The sequence below is a fragment of the Pelmatolapia mariae genome, linkage group LG12 (assembly GCF_036321145.2).
Source record: "Pelmatolapia mariae isolate MD_Pm_ZW linkage group LG12, Pm_UMD_F_2, whole genome shotgun sequence".
Lineage (NCBI taxonomy): Eukaryota > Metazoa > Chordata > Actinopteri > Cichliformes > Cichlidae > Pelmatolapia > Pelmatolapia mariae.
In genome coordinates, this window is record NC_086237.1 from 23,480,159 (window position 1) to 23,493,065 (window position 12,907).

The window sequence follows — 12,907 nt, forward strand, 5'->3', positions numbered from 1 at the left end:
AATGACTGATGACCTTAACACCTTCTACTGTAGATTTGAAAGACAACTATTCACACCTCCCATCTGTTCACCCTCAGCTCATACCTGCAGCCACCAGCCCCCTCCCCTCTTGCCCTCTACCTTCACAAAAGATCTGTGAGGAGGTGTGTCTCCTCTTCCAGATACAGAAAATCAGGAAGGCTCTGGGATGTTGTGTTCCTCTCCTGTCTCCTGTCTCCTGCACTTATAGTTACTATAGTCTCTTAGGACTTTTTGCTGTATTTTTTCTTACTATTTTATCTATTATACATATTTATACATATGAGAAAGACATTTTTAAGATCTGGCCAAGAGGGCAGAATAGATGGAAACAAATATAAGAAAATTGTTCTATAAAGATTTTTTTAAGTGGCCCAAGAGAACTGATCTGGTTACGATGTATTACCCAGAGTGGGTATAATCACGCTAAGTCATAAGGATACTTGAAAAACAGGTAATTATTTTACTTCTTGTATAACCCCTCCGTAAATCACGTTGACTTACGAATATTTACAAATCAACGTTTTTTGTATGTTGTTTAAAATTTAAAAGTACAGACTATGCGGCTATTATTGTAAACGTACGTGTCGATTTGTGTATCTAATCTGATTTGTAAACCTGTAATGCTTTCGCTACAGCAGCCCCCAAACAGTATCGCGTTATGTCGCGAGATTTCGCGGTTGCCGCGGAGAGAAGTGCGTTTCTGCGGCAGCATTCTTCGTCCATTCGTCTCTTATAGGCACACTAAAATGGCGTCTGCTCCGGGTGAGTAAAAAAATTGCGACAATTGCTGACTTTTAAAGTAAATGTTGTTATTTATTGAAACATTAATTTGCTTGAATGTATCCTAATTGTGAGTATGTTTGTATAGTTCGTCTTTTTTAGCCACTTTTCTTCATTGAATAACATGAACTCAGTCGGCTCCGCGTCCGAGGCCTAGACAAGTTAGCTCGTCGAGTCTTTGCGGTATTTACTCCGGATATGTTTTTTCATTTGTGCACACTGGGTTTTTCCGCATATTACCAATTTAAAATGAATCCTGTTTAACGGGTACGTCGATCTCTGAGTGGTTACGTTAGCTGTGAAGTAGTGTATTGGTTTAGTTAATGGCGCGGTTGTCTCAGTTTTGAATGGCGACCTAAGAACGGGCCTGTAACGTGCGGCTCGCGCGCTGAGATCTGAGACTATTGTTTCTTGTTATTTTTTTTAAACTAACCATTTTCCCCATTTACAGATTACAGCTCCTACAACCAGACCGGGGCTCAACAGGGGTAAGGTTTTTCAGTTACCTTTAATAAAATGGCTTGGAGATTTTTAACCATCCAATATGACCTAATTCTTTCGAAGAAAGGAAACAAAGCGGAGATTATGGTGGATGCAAATGTAAACCTGTGTATATATATTTTTAAAACCAATATGCAAACATGGATTACTTTTGGTCGTTTTGTAACCTTTAGATCGTCGTAAACATCTTTTGGATAAAGACCATTTTTAAACAGCGCACAGCATGATATTTTTTTTCAGGCAGTACCCGGATTACTGATGATCCTAAAATTTTGATGCATATGTTTACAGGTATGCTTCCTATGCTGCCCAGCCCTCACAGAATTATGGACAATCTGCTCAGGTACCATTATTGATTTAATTGTGCAGATCTGATCAAAGCATGCCTTGTGCTTAAAACATTTAATGATTATGGGGAAAACTTGGGATGGTTATTTGTTTACTGCTGGCAGTCATATAGGTTGTTTGTGCTTTAAGCAAATGGAGCTTTTAAATAATGCTTAGTTGAGGTTTATTGTGCCTAATGGCTACTGTATTTGGTCTTTCAGCAAAGCTATGGCCAGCAGAATTATGGCTCATATACCCAACCTGCTGCAGCAGCTGCTGATAGCAGTTACAGTCAGACAACACCTGCAGCTGGAGGCTACCCCCAGCAGCAGCAACAGTATGGATCTGGATCATATGGCCAACCAGCATCAGGTCAGTTTTTGTTTTGTTATTTTGTTTTAATTTATTTATTTTTAATTATTCTGTTGTTAAACAGTCAAATTACAATGTGAACAGGAATGAATGTCAAATATCTTTTTTTCTCTTTGTGATATGTGATGTCTTTTGTATAGCTGGCTACCCTGCTGCCCAGTCTGCTACTCACAGCTATTCACAGTCAACCCAGGGTTACGGAGCCAGTGGTTATGACAGTACTCCTGCTGCTGCTGCTCCAGCTGCCTCCCAGTCTTATGGCTCTCAGCCAGGATACACGGCTCAGTCTGCCTACCCTGGTTATGGCCAACAGGCTGCTCCCACTGCCCCTCAGAGGTATGAACATCTCATCTGACAACAAAATAACACATGAATTCCAGAAGAACATGCTTATCGGATTACTTACATTCTGTCTGTGCTTTGTCTCCATCAGTTACAATGCTAACAGCCAGCCGGCTACTTACAACCAGAATAGCTACTCCCAGCCAGCAGCATATGGTCAGCAACAACCTGGTTACCAAGGCCAGCAGGCAGGCTACAGCCAGCAGCAGGGATACCAACAGCAGACCCAGCCACAGCAACAAGCTCCTCCTGCTTACCCTCCTCAGGCCGGTGGATCATATGGGCAGCCTCCAGCCAACCAGTACAACCAGCAAGGTGGACCACCCAGTTACAATCAGTCCAGCCATTACAGTAAGCTTTGCTTTCCTCCTGCCTAAACAGCTGTTCTCTCAACTAAGCACATCTGTTCGATTCCACTGTGATCATTCTGTGATGACTGCATGTTTTGATGTTGTTGTTCCTCTTGTAGACAGTTACAGGCAGGATGGGCAGGGTGGAGGTTCTGGTTATCCAGGCTCTGAGCCTACGAGGTACCCTGGAGTAGGGGACAGCAGGGGTCCTGGAAGGGACTTTGACCGTGGTGGAATGATGCATCGTGGGCGCGGAGGCATGGGGCGCGGCATGGGGTAAGTGTCTTTCTTAAGCACTTAATCTCACATTTATTCAGTTTCTGCAGGTGCCGTTGCCATTTGAGGCAGAGCTGAGACAAACCCTGCTGTAACGTCAGAATAATACAGTAAAACATAATGGCAGTCTTGTAGGGGGAATTTATTAGCATTTGATACTGATTCATCAGCAATCAGTGCTAATGAATTGCATGTATCTAGTATAATACATGCAGTGGCATATGTTGTATATACCAGCAATAAGAATGAGTTTTGTCTCAACCCTGCCTCTCTCTTGGTCAAAGGTAAGAAGAAAAAAAAAAAAAGGTGCCGATTTTGATCAGAGACCTGTGCATAAGATTTAGGTTGGACAGCTTATATCCTAGACCACGATTTGATTACTGGGCAGTATCAACAGTATAGCATAGGAAAACGTAGTTTCAGATTTCAACGTTTGTCAGGGAACATGGTACAATCTGTAAGAATATCTACATAAAGACATACAGAATTCTAACCCTACTTTCTTTAGTTTCCCACCAGTTCAGTTTGTCAGCATGCTGAATTATTCTCTGTAGGGTGACTAACTGTAATAATACAGTTAGATGCTGGAGATGCTGGAGTCTAGTCCTGTAAGGTCATATATCACGACAGGTATTTTAAGAAATGTATAAATGGACGCTGGGCTCATGTAGCACATTAAGTTCCATTTCACATGCACGTTTGTGTTTTACTAGAGTGCAGTATTTGGGTCAGTACATTTTCTTGATAAGTTTTATTTATTATTCATTTTTTTGGCAATTCATTGGTGGTTTTTCAGAGTCTCATAGGTTTCTAAAGGGCTACCAGTGACAATATGTATTTGTCCCCATTTCAGTGGGTTGAGAAAATGCCAAAAAAGGCGGGAAATGGCACTTTAAATTAATCTAGATGTTTAAATGGTTGTTTAAAGAAACGCCTCAAAAGTAAATGACATCAATTACAAGAAGACAGAGTAATTAACCATCTATTTTAAGAATTTTTGTCATTTGCCGCTCTAACATTACTCCTAAAAGTAGTTTCTCATTTGATGTCATCTCTTGGACCAAAATAAGTTTTTGTTTTTCTTTAAAAAAAAACAAAACTCTTTCAAGGGTTACTTTGATGTTCAGAATTTTTTTTTTTTTTTTTTTTTTTTTTTTTTTTTTTTAACTAACCATTAAAGCAAAAAAAAAAAAAAAAAAAAAAAAAAAAAAAGACAGAACGGTAAACCTATATTAATGGCAAAACACTCAGAGGGAAGTTTTAATAAATTTCAAAATCCTGGTTAATTTTCTGATACACGTGGTTATTTTCCAGCCATATACTGGCTGTTTTTTGGTGTTTTTACAGCTGGAGGAAAGAAAAATGTAGGTATAGTGGTTTTTTGACATTGAAGGCATGGGAAAACAGGGCTTATTGAAGGTATACACAGACCCATCTGTTCTCAAAAATATATAAAGATTTCTCATGGGGTGGTTAGTGCGGATGCATTCAGTCCAAAGTGGATTTTTGTTTTGTCATTAGTCAAATCTCAAAACAGCTTTTGGGTGCACTATACTTGTTTTAAGGGTCTTGTGAAAATGTATTTCTCATGATAAGGAAATTGGAACACATCCTGGACACTTTTCCCCCCTCTCTCTGGTACTTCCATTTAATAGACAAGAAAATTGTCTTGCTACAGATTGAGCATCGGAACAGGTTTTCTATTGTGCAGATGTGATTTTTACCAAGTTAAAACGGTTACAGAGACACATTTCAGGTGTTTGAAGTTCATCAGAGGGTTGTACCGTCATGGTGTGCTGCACATTTGCTTTGGTTTAGAACGGCTGTTTAAAGGTTTAAAAATACTATTTAAAATTCATACTTGCGTTATCAAGTTATACATCAGCAGCCATTAATGTGAATATTGGTAACATGACAGGGGTTTGTTTTTTTGTTTTGTTTTTTTTCCCCTTCTTTTGGGAAAGAATCCTGCCCAAAGCTTGAATGAGCAGTTTTGTGGCAGAAATGCACGGGCATCATCGGGTGTTCATTTCAGGTGTCCATTTTAAGGTGTGTTTAGTATTTTTCATGGTTATTTTTCAGTGGCAAAAGTTTTTTTTTTTTTTCTTTTTTTTCCTCCTTCCTTTCCTTTTTAAGAAAGAGGGTTCTGCATGACATCTCTGGTTTTTGGTGGCACAAATGCACACACACAGACACTGAAGTATTTCAGCAAATCTCATACAAGGCCACACTTTAAAAATATAATATAAACAAAATAGTTCTCAGTTAGAAAGCATAAATAAAATTACATCATTGTATTTCAGGTGCAGTGTAGCAGGTTTCTATCATTAAATTTGAAGATTAGCTTAGGTTTAGCTTTGCACAGGTATATTTATATATTCTGGGGGGAGGTGGGGGGCACGTTATGTCATTCTGAAATGTTTTGAATTGTTTTTGTGGTTTGGAATACAACTGTTTGATCACTTTCTTTTGAGCACATTTTTAACATGCTTTGTCACATTTATACCGTACAGGTAACAGTGAGAGCCATTTAAAACCATCTTTTCTCTAAAAAGTATCTGTACTCAGTACAGAGCCGCCAGCTTAAGCAGCAGAAGGAGCTTTAACAAAGATTCAAGGTCTGCCATTTTTCAAGAACTGAGGATGGTGGTTTTTATGAGCATGATGGGTTCTTTAAGCGACCAAGTCTTTGTTTTTAATTTCCTTTGGTAAAACTATGTTTAAGAAGAAGAAAAAGAAAAGTTTTGGTGTTTTGTTTGGAAACATGTATACTTGTATTTGTTTTTATTACCTGGTGAATGTAATCACCAGGCCTTCTTGTGAAATTTCAGATGCATTGTGTTATTTTACATGTGTAATATCTGCTTGTGCTGTAATTTTCCTTAGAAGTAATGTTAGTGCGGCCATAGTTTGTTTCTGGGTAAAACTGTATTCCATCAATGCATCTGAAATCTTTTCTATCTGTGTACAAATGTTTGGGTTTTGTCACAATTTAAATACCAGTAAAAAATGTTAGTTATTATTATTTTTTTCATGTGTATCCTCTACTAAAAAATGTTTCTGAAGTTGTTTTTAGCTAACTAAGGAATGGCGCATAATTCCTAAACTAATACTCTCAGTTAGATTATGTATTTCTGATTATGGGGAATTTTATTATGTGAAAGTTGCTGTCCGGCTAGTTAGAATGTTTTGATTACTCCCTCAATCAAGCCACTTTGCTCGAGCCATGGAAGTGGCTGTAAAAGGGAAATCGCCTTCATATCTCCATTTATTCCCCCATAGCAGCGCTGGAGACAGAGGTGGCTTCAGTAAGCCTGGTGGTAAGTTAACGAGTATTACACTGGTTAGTCCTTTCAAAGACTTAAACTTTTTTGAGCAAATATGCCTCGAGTATTGATGTGACATACTTTGTGGTCATCAAAATTTATTTACACAAACACATCTGAAAATATTTGAAATTATTTTTTTTCCCATTGCCTGAGACCATTTTCTCTGGGGTACTGTATAATTCAGTCACTGCTTATGGTTTGACACTTGAGTTTTCAAAAGGTTAATCACAAATTTCAACTCGAATGCGTTTTGTTACTGCTTTAAGAAATCTGAGCAGAATTCCTGGGGTTTTTTGAGGATTTGCTACTGGTCTAAGAGGCTTTTCAAATGACACACAAATATTTGCCAAAGGGTCCAAGGTGTCCTATTTTCAATTCAATATATCACTTGTGGGAATTGTGTGTACCTTAAGGTGCTATTTTCAACTTTTCCCAATATGGCTGATGCGTCTATAAGGGAGTGTCTGGATTATGTTTTGTAGTACTCTTTAGGTGGAGTTTACTAAACAAGAGTTCTCAACACTGACTTGTCTCAATCTGTTTCTTTCCCCCTGGCTGATGGACCACAGGACCTATGGGCGACAACGAGCGTGAGATGGGTGAGTCACTAAACTCCTGTTAGGTTCCTTGAAATTGGTGTTTCATAAACTCTGTACAGCTTGTTGTTTTTTGGGGTTTTTTTTGTTTGTTTGTTTTTTTTTTTTTAATAAATAAGAAAGCAACTGTTTTTAAAAAAATAAATAAATTAAAAAAAAAATTGTAAATGGGTTTCTCGTAGGACGCCCAGAGGAGCAGGATGACTCAGAGAACAGCACAATTTATATCACAGGATTGACTGAGAAGGCTAACCTCGAGGAAATGGCTGAATTCTTCAAACACGTCGGTCCGATTAGGGTAAGAACACTTTATTCTAAATGTAGTTGCAAACACACCTAATTAACAATAAAGTTAAACGTTTTTTTTCCTTCCCCTCTTCTTTCTACACATCAAGATTAACCGCAGACTTGGCCAGCCTGCGATTAACATATACACAGACAAGGACTCTGGAAAGCCAAAGGGGGACGCCACACTGTCCTATGAGGAGCCAATTTGTGCCAAAGCAGCTGTGGAGCATTTTGATGGTACATTTCGTCGACATCAAATCTTTATTATTATTAGTAGTATTAATATTATTAGTAAACAATTTCTTCTTTCTTTAAATATTAGGAAAAGAGTTCCAAGGCAGAAGACTTAAGGTGTCCATGGCACGCCGAAAACCCATGATGGGTGGAATGAGAGGTGGTATGCCTATGCGAGATGGCATGATGGGACGTGGAGGTAAATTTTGGTAGTCATTGGTAGTGTTGGACTGTATTTCATGCTGTTATTGCTGTACTTGTGTAAATCTTAATTGATGGTAGTTTGAATTTAGATAAACTCACAGAGGAGCCCTGTAGTGTGTTTTATGTGAACTGCATGCTAAAATAGCCCGAGTCCAGCTTCATTATTTAAAGGTGCTGTGATTTCCCTATAATATCAGGTATGATGGGCCGTGGCGGAGACCGTGGTGGTTTTGTCCCACGAGGTGGTCCACGTGGTATGGGCAGAGGTGGACCAACAGGAGGCAACATGCAGCAGAGAGCTGGTGACTGGGAGTGTCCTAATCCGTATGTATTTTTTTCCATTGTGTAGCATCTTGGTTTTTTGATACACTTTGTTAGTTTGTCAGAACTTTTTAATTCATGTAATCTGTGCTTCCAGGGGTTGTGGCAATCAGAATTTTGCCTGGAGAATGGAGTGTAACCAGTGCAAAGCTCCCAAACCAGAAGGGTTGGGTGGTGGTCCTCCATTTCCCCATGGAGGTGACCGTGGCAGAGGTGGAATGGGAATGCGTGGTGGCAGAGGTATGGACCGTGGCGGTCCAGCAGGAGCCGGAGGGCCCGGTGGACCCGGCGGCCCTGGAGGTTTCCGTGGAGGCTGGGGAGGTGACCGAGGTGGATTCAGAGGACGTGGTGGAATGGACAGGGGAGGGTTCCGTGGGGCTGGCCGTGGAGGACCACCGATGGACCGAATGGGTGGCAGAGGTGGAAGAGGAATGGGACCACCAGGGGGCAAGATGGATATGAGGTAGGGTTTAGGCTACGTGAAATGTGAACTTTAGTGCCAGTCTTATTACTCTAAGTAATTTTATGACTACCTTCTAATGCTGAATTTGGACATGGAACTGAAACTGAAGTGTTTGCTGTCCTTTCTTGGTTTTGTTTGCAGGGACCATCGTCAGGAGCGCAGAGACCGACCTTACTGAAGGAGAAGCTCTTGATCGTTCCTCTTGTGGAATTTGATTTTTAGAAGAATTTTTTTTTTTAATTTATGATTCCGTATTTTGATGGTTATAGAACTGCTCTCACGCAACCTGTGCAGTTACATTCATATCGTTTCCATATTTTTTTTTTTTCCTCTTCATTAGTTTACCCATGTTTATGCTAAATCTTGTATTGTGCATGTTTTTTTTTCCTGTTATTGCTTTTTTTCCTCTTTTTTTTTTTTTTTAAAAAGATGCAGATTAGGTTTGACTTTGTATTGTAAAATCCAGTATTTTTCATTCATTAACAAACTGTCCTTTCCCATAACTAACTATTGTATGTTGATAAATGTGGGAAATAAAATTTTACTTAATTAATGTTGAGTTTTTTGCTTTTACTCAACTGTCCAAATTTTAAGCACATAAGTAATTTAATATAATAAACGGACCTCTGTACACATTCACACTACTTACATAAAATAACATCTCTGAACTGTACATACTCAGAATTGTTAAACCAAAGATTTTGGCACTTAAGTGTTTCTTTGAGGCTCTTTCTGCTTAAGGTGTGTTTGGTATGTTCTTTGAGGAAACACGAATGTTAATCTTACTCAAATATTTGATGGGGATTTTAAAATCATATGACGAATGACGTAATTTATTCCAAAAAAACTGGAAGCAGTGTTGTTATTGTAAAAAAAGGTATTTCCTAAGGAGCACAGATATGTTTTTGGTAATTGAGAGATGACATTAATGCATCTTGGTTTCATTCGCATAACTTGGGAAGGCAAATTCTTCCCGTAATTATATTCACAAGTATTAAATTTAATCTTTCCCACTAAATTTTGGCGCATTGAGGCTGGTCAAGGTTTTTATGGAGTCCTTGTGCTATTGCATACTTTGTATTTCATCCACAATGTTTTCTGAAGGGTTTTGTGCATCAGCACACACCAACCAGTTTGGGTGTCATTTGTGCCAGTTCAAAACAGGATACACAGCCTACAGTTTTAATGGGTTCACCTTAAGTTGGACAACGGAAGATTTGGAGTGAGTATTAATGAGTATCGATTCTGCCTTGCATCAACGGTTCAGTCTGGCAGGGGTGTAGTGGTGTTAGGGATACTTTCTTGGCACACTTTGGGCCCTTTACTACCAATTAAGCATCATTTGAACACCACAGCCTGCCTGAGTCTTGTTGCTGGTCATGTCCATCTCTCCATAAACAGTGTACTCATGTTGCTGTGCCTGAAATGGCATCCAGTCACCAGAACTCAGTCCAGTAGAGCACCTTTAGAATGTGGTGGGACAGGAGATTCACATCACGAATGTGTTTCAGTGGGGACAGTGTTGACCCACTCCACCCTGCCTTCCTTTCAGCCTGTTTGCAGGCATTGGAGGGCTGGTGTCATTCACTTTCCATCAGTGACGCTGGAAACACCTGGGCCCAGTGTGCCAGAGCTCTATAAAAGCCCTCAGAGCTTTCTGTGGCTCTCCTTCCTGAGGCATTCCTGGGTTTTGGAGCATTGCATACACAGGTTTTCCACCCTTGCACTCGTTAACACCATTGATTGTACTGACTACACATTTGTGTGTGTCTCTTTTGTTATGGGGAAGTTTTCATCACTCACTTTAGATTGAAATGCCTTGAACAAAAGGTGACCCAGTCAGGCTGTGAGCCCTCTGTAGGCCCAGAATAGCGTTCTGTTTTGTTATTTTTCCATTAATGTAGACGATGTAGCACAGCTGCAGGTCTGAAGAGCCTGTGCAGTTACTTTTCTTGCCAGCAGGTGGCGCAGGTTAGATTCAAACTTTGCGTGAATCGGTGCAGCTCAGAATGAGATGAGGAGTTTTACATCAGTGACAGAACTGCAGTAAAATACAGGAAGTCATGTCAGTGTTTTAATTTTTTAAGGATGGATAATTCAAATTTACTCCTGGTCTTAATAACACAGTGGTAACTTTAAATACTTGCTGCCATTCACAGCAATAAAATTGTAAGCTCTCAGAACAAAATTCACAAAGAGCCAATGGTTAAACTAGCATTAACTGAAACTGAGAAAAGTACTTTTGTTTTTATTTCTTTGCTCGTTTCTCTTTTGTCCTCAAACTTCAATGACACTCACTCTCATTACTCTGCTTGTTAAACTCAGAATCATAGCCCATCTGAGGCCTTCAGCCTAAATTAAGCAGCACTGCTAATCACAGATGTTGATCACTGGCACATTTAAAAAAAAAAGAAAAGAAAAACATCTGTGAAACATATGGCTGCTGAGTGTGTTGCTGTTTTCATTTTCACACACTGCTCATGTTACCACTGCATACTCCTGCCTGCTGGGGTTTTAGTGTAGTTAGGATTTGATCCTCAGATCACCTCTAATACTTCTAGTACCTCTGAAGACAGAAATCATTGTGGATCTCACTGAGAGCAGCATGTTTAAGTCCTCATGAGTGCAGGACACAAAACCTACTTCAGCTCCTGTTGTTCTGGTTCTCATTCCAACCTTTGACCTTGTGGCCGAGTCGGGGGAAAAAACATTTTTTAACTACTTGATTATAAAGACCTGATATTCAGTCTCACAAGATTGTGCATCAGTAAGGATCTGGACTCGGAGTCTTGTTAAAGATAAGATGCACTAATCAAGATGGTGTCTGTCTGTGTGTCTCTTTTAAACTCAGCCACTCTCAGTAGTGCCTTGGCAAAAGCATCCACAGCTGACATTTTCAAGTCTTTCTCATTGGCTGCGGCTGGTTGCTCATGTAGATTAATTAAGTGCTGAACTCTCTCTCGTTCTCTCTCTGTACTGACAGAAAAGCTGATTCATCCAGGCCCAGAAAATGATCTCATCAACCCCACCTTCTCCCTCTTTTTCTCTCGCTCTCCGTCTCTTTCTCCATCTCTCTTCCGCTCCCTCCCTTCCTTTCATTCTCGCTCTCTGTCTGTCTTTCTTAAACGGACACATCCCTCTTTTTAAATGAAAACAAGCCCTCCTTCTTGGCAGCTGGTTGCCTAAATTTAAAAAGACACTCGAGGAGTGAAGAAGAGAGCTCAGTGTGAGTTAGTACACCGAGAAAGAGATGGTGTAGAAGAAGTAAATTCTGTGTGCAAACACAATAGCTCGAATAGGTGCGTGGAGCTATTTAAAACTCTGTATCTCGCTGCCGTTGTTTGTGTTGACAACAAATAGGTTATGTGGGTTACTTTGGACCTCTGACCTCTTTTTCAGGGTCCAAAAAGTTCAACATTTTATAAAATGTCTTTTATATTTAAAACTACGATTAAAAGTCTACTGCCTTCATTTGTACTGGCAACTTTTAGGGAATTTTACTAGTACATGGGGAAGATAAATATCATATTATAGTTGGCATCCAAATGTGTCACATTTGACCTCTGACCCCACTTGAACATTCCACATTTGCACACTGTGTGTGTTGTCCTGTTTTACTTTTTCCTTACGCTTCTGGTTTTTCCCATTTGTTACTAGTTTTGTTTAGTATTTCAGTTTTGGTTTTACTTATGAACTTTAATCGGCCAGAATAAAAGGCTCACTTTTGGTCTGCCTTTGGGTTCACTGCAGTCATGACAGACCTGCATATCAGATATCAGATCATAATAAGAACATTCAACAGCATCAGGAAATATTAAACACTTAGTCTGAGCCTGTAGGATTTGTAACTTTTTCAAACTGCGTGCTTTAAATTTTGTCTTTAAAAAAAAAAAATCTGCTTCTATAGCAAAAGATGAAAATCGAGCCTTTTGCACCAAAGTTTTATCCCAGTTCCAGCTCTTATGTTTAACTGGAAAGCCTTTAGTATTTAACAACAACCAAAACAATATGTGATGTGCATTACTATTCTGGGCTTAAATAGTTTGAGGTCACATGGGGATGATAAGAAGAGAACTCAAACACACTTTAGGCAGCTTTTTCCAGAGTTAATACAACACTTAACCTAATTTAAAAGTGCCTCCTAAAAGTTCTCCACTGCCCTGCCCTGTAATCATCTACAGTAAAACCCCCACAGTGTTTCTTTCGTGCACAGAGTAAATCATGTGCTCTTTTATTGACTGCTTTGTATTTCACTCAGCGGCATGTTTGACTAGACTGATCACTCTTTTGTTATTCACCACTCTTCTCCTGTTTGACTACTTTGATTTGGGCTGTGCCTAAACAAACTGTAACCACACACTCATTGCAAAACTACAAAGCTTACAAAGCTGGCACAGGTTGACTACTTCAGGGTCATCATGAGTTGTAAGCATATATATCTTGACTGTGCAGTCAGAAGGGTCCAATATGAACGCTGTATTTGCCTTTTGCGTGATTTGATAA

General features: G+C 39.5%; 1 protein-coding gene across 2 annotated transcripts; it reads left to right on the forward strand.

Moving 5' to 3' along the window:
- Window positions 1-708: 708 nt before the first annotated feature.
- On the forward strand, window positions 709-8,957 carry ewsr1b (EWS RNA-binding protein 1b). 2 transcript variants are annotated; one of them, XM_063489278.1, is made up of 15 exons: window positions 709-783; window positions 1,253-1,289; window positions 1,594-1,645; window positions 1,851-2,001; window positions 2,142-2,337; window positions 2,435-2,694; window positions 2,813-2,969; window positions 6,252-6,289; window positions 6,868-6,897; window positions 7,077-7,192; window positions 7,290-7,419; window positions 7,505-7,615; window positions 7,818-7,944; window positions 8,039-8,404; window positions 8,546-8,957. In XM_063489278.1, the coding sequence occupies exons 1-15, from the start codon at window positions 768-770 to the stop codon at window positions 8,580-8,582; spliced, it is 1,824 nt and encodes a 607-aa protein (XP_063345348.1). In that variant the 5' UTR covers window positions 709-767; the 3' UTR covers window positions 8,583-8,957. The 2 variants fall into 2 exon arrangements, with proteins under 2 accessions (XP_063345348.1, XP_063345350.1); XM_063489280.1 differs by having other exon boundaries at window positions 6,255-6,289.
- The last annotated feature ends 3,950 nt before the right edge of the window (window positions 8,958-12,907 follow it).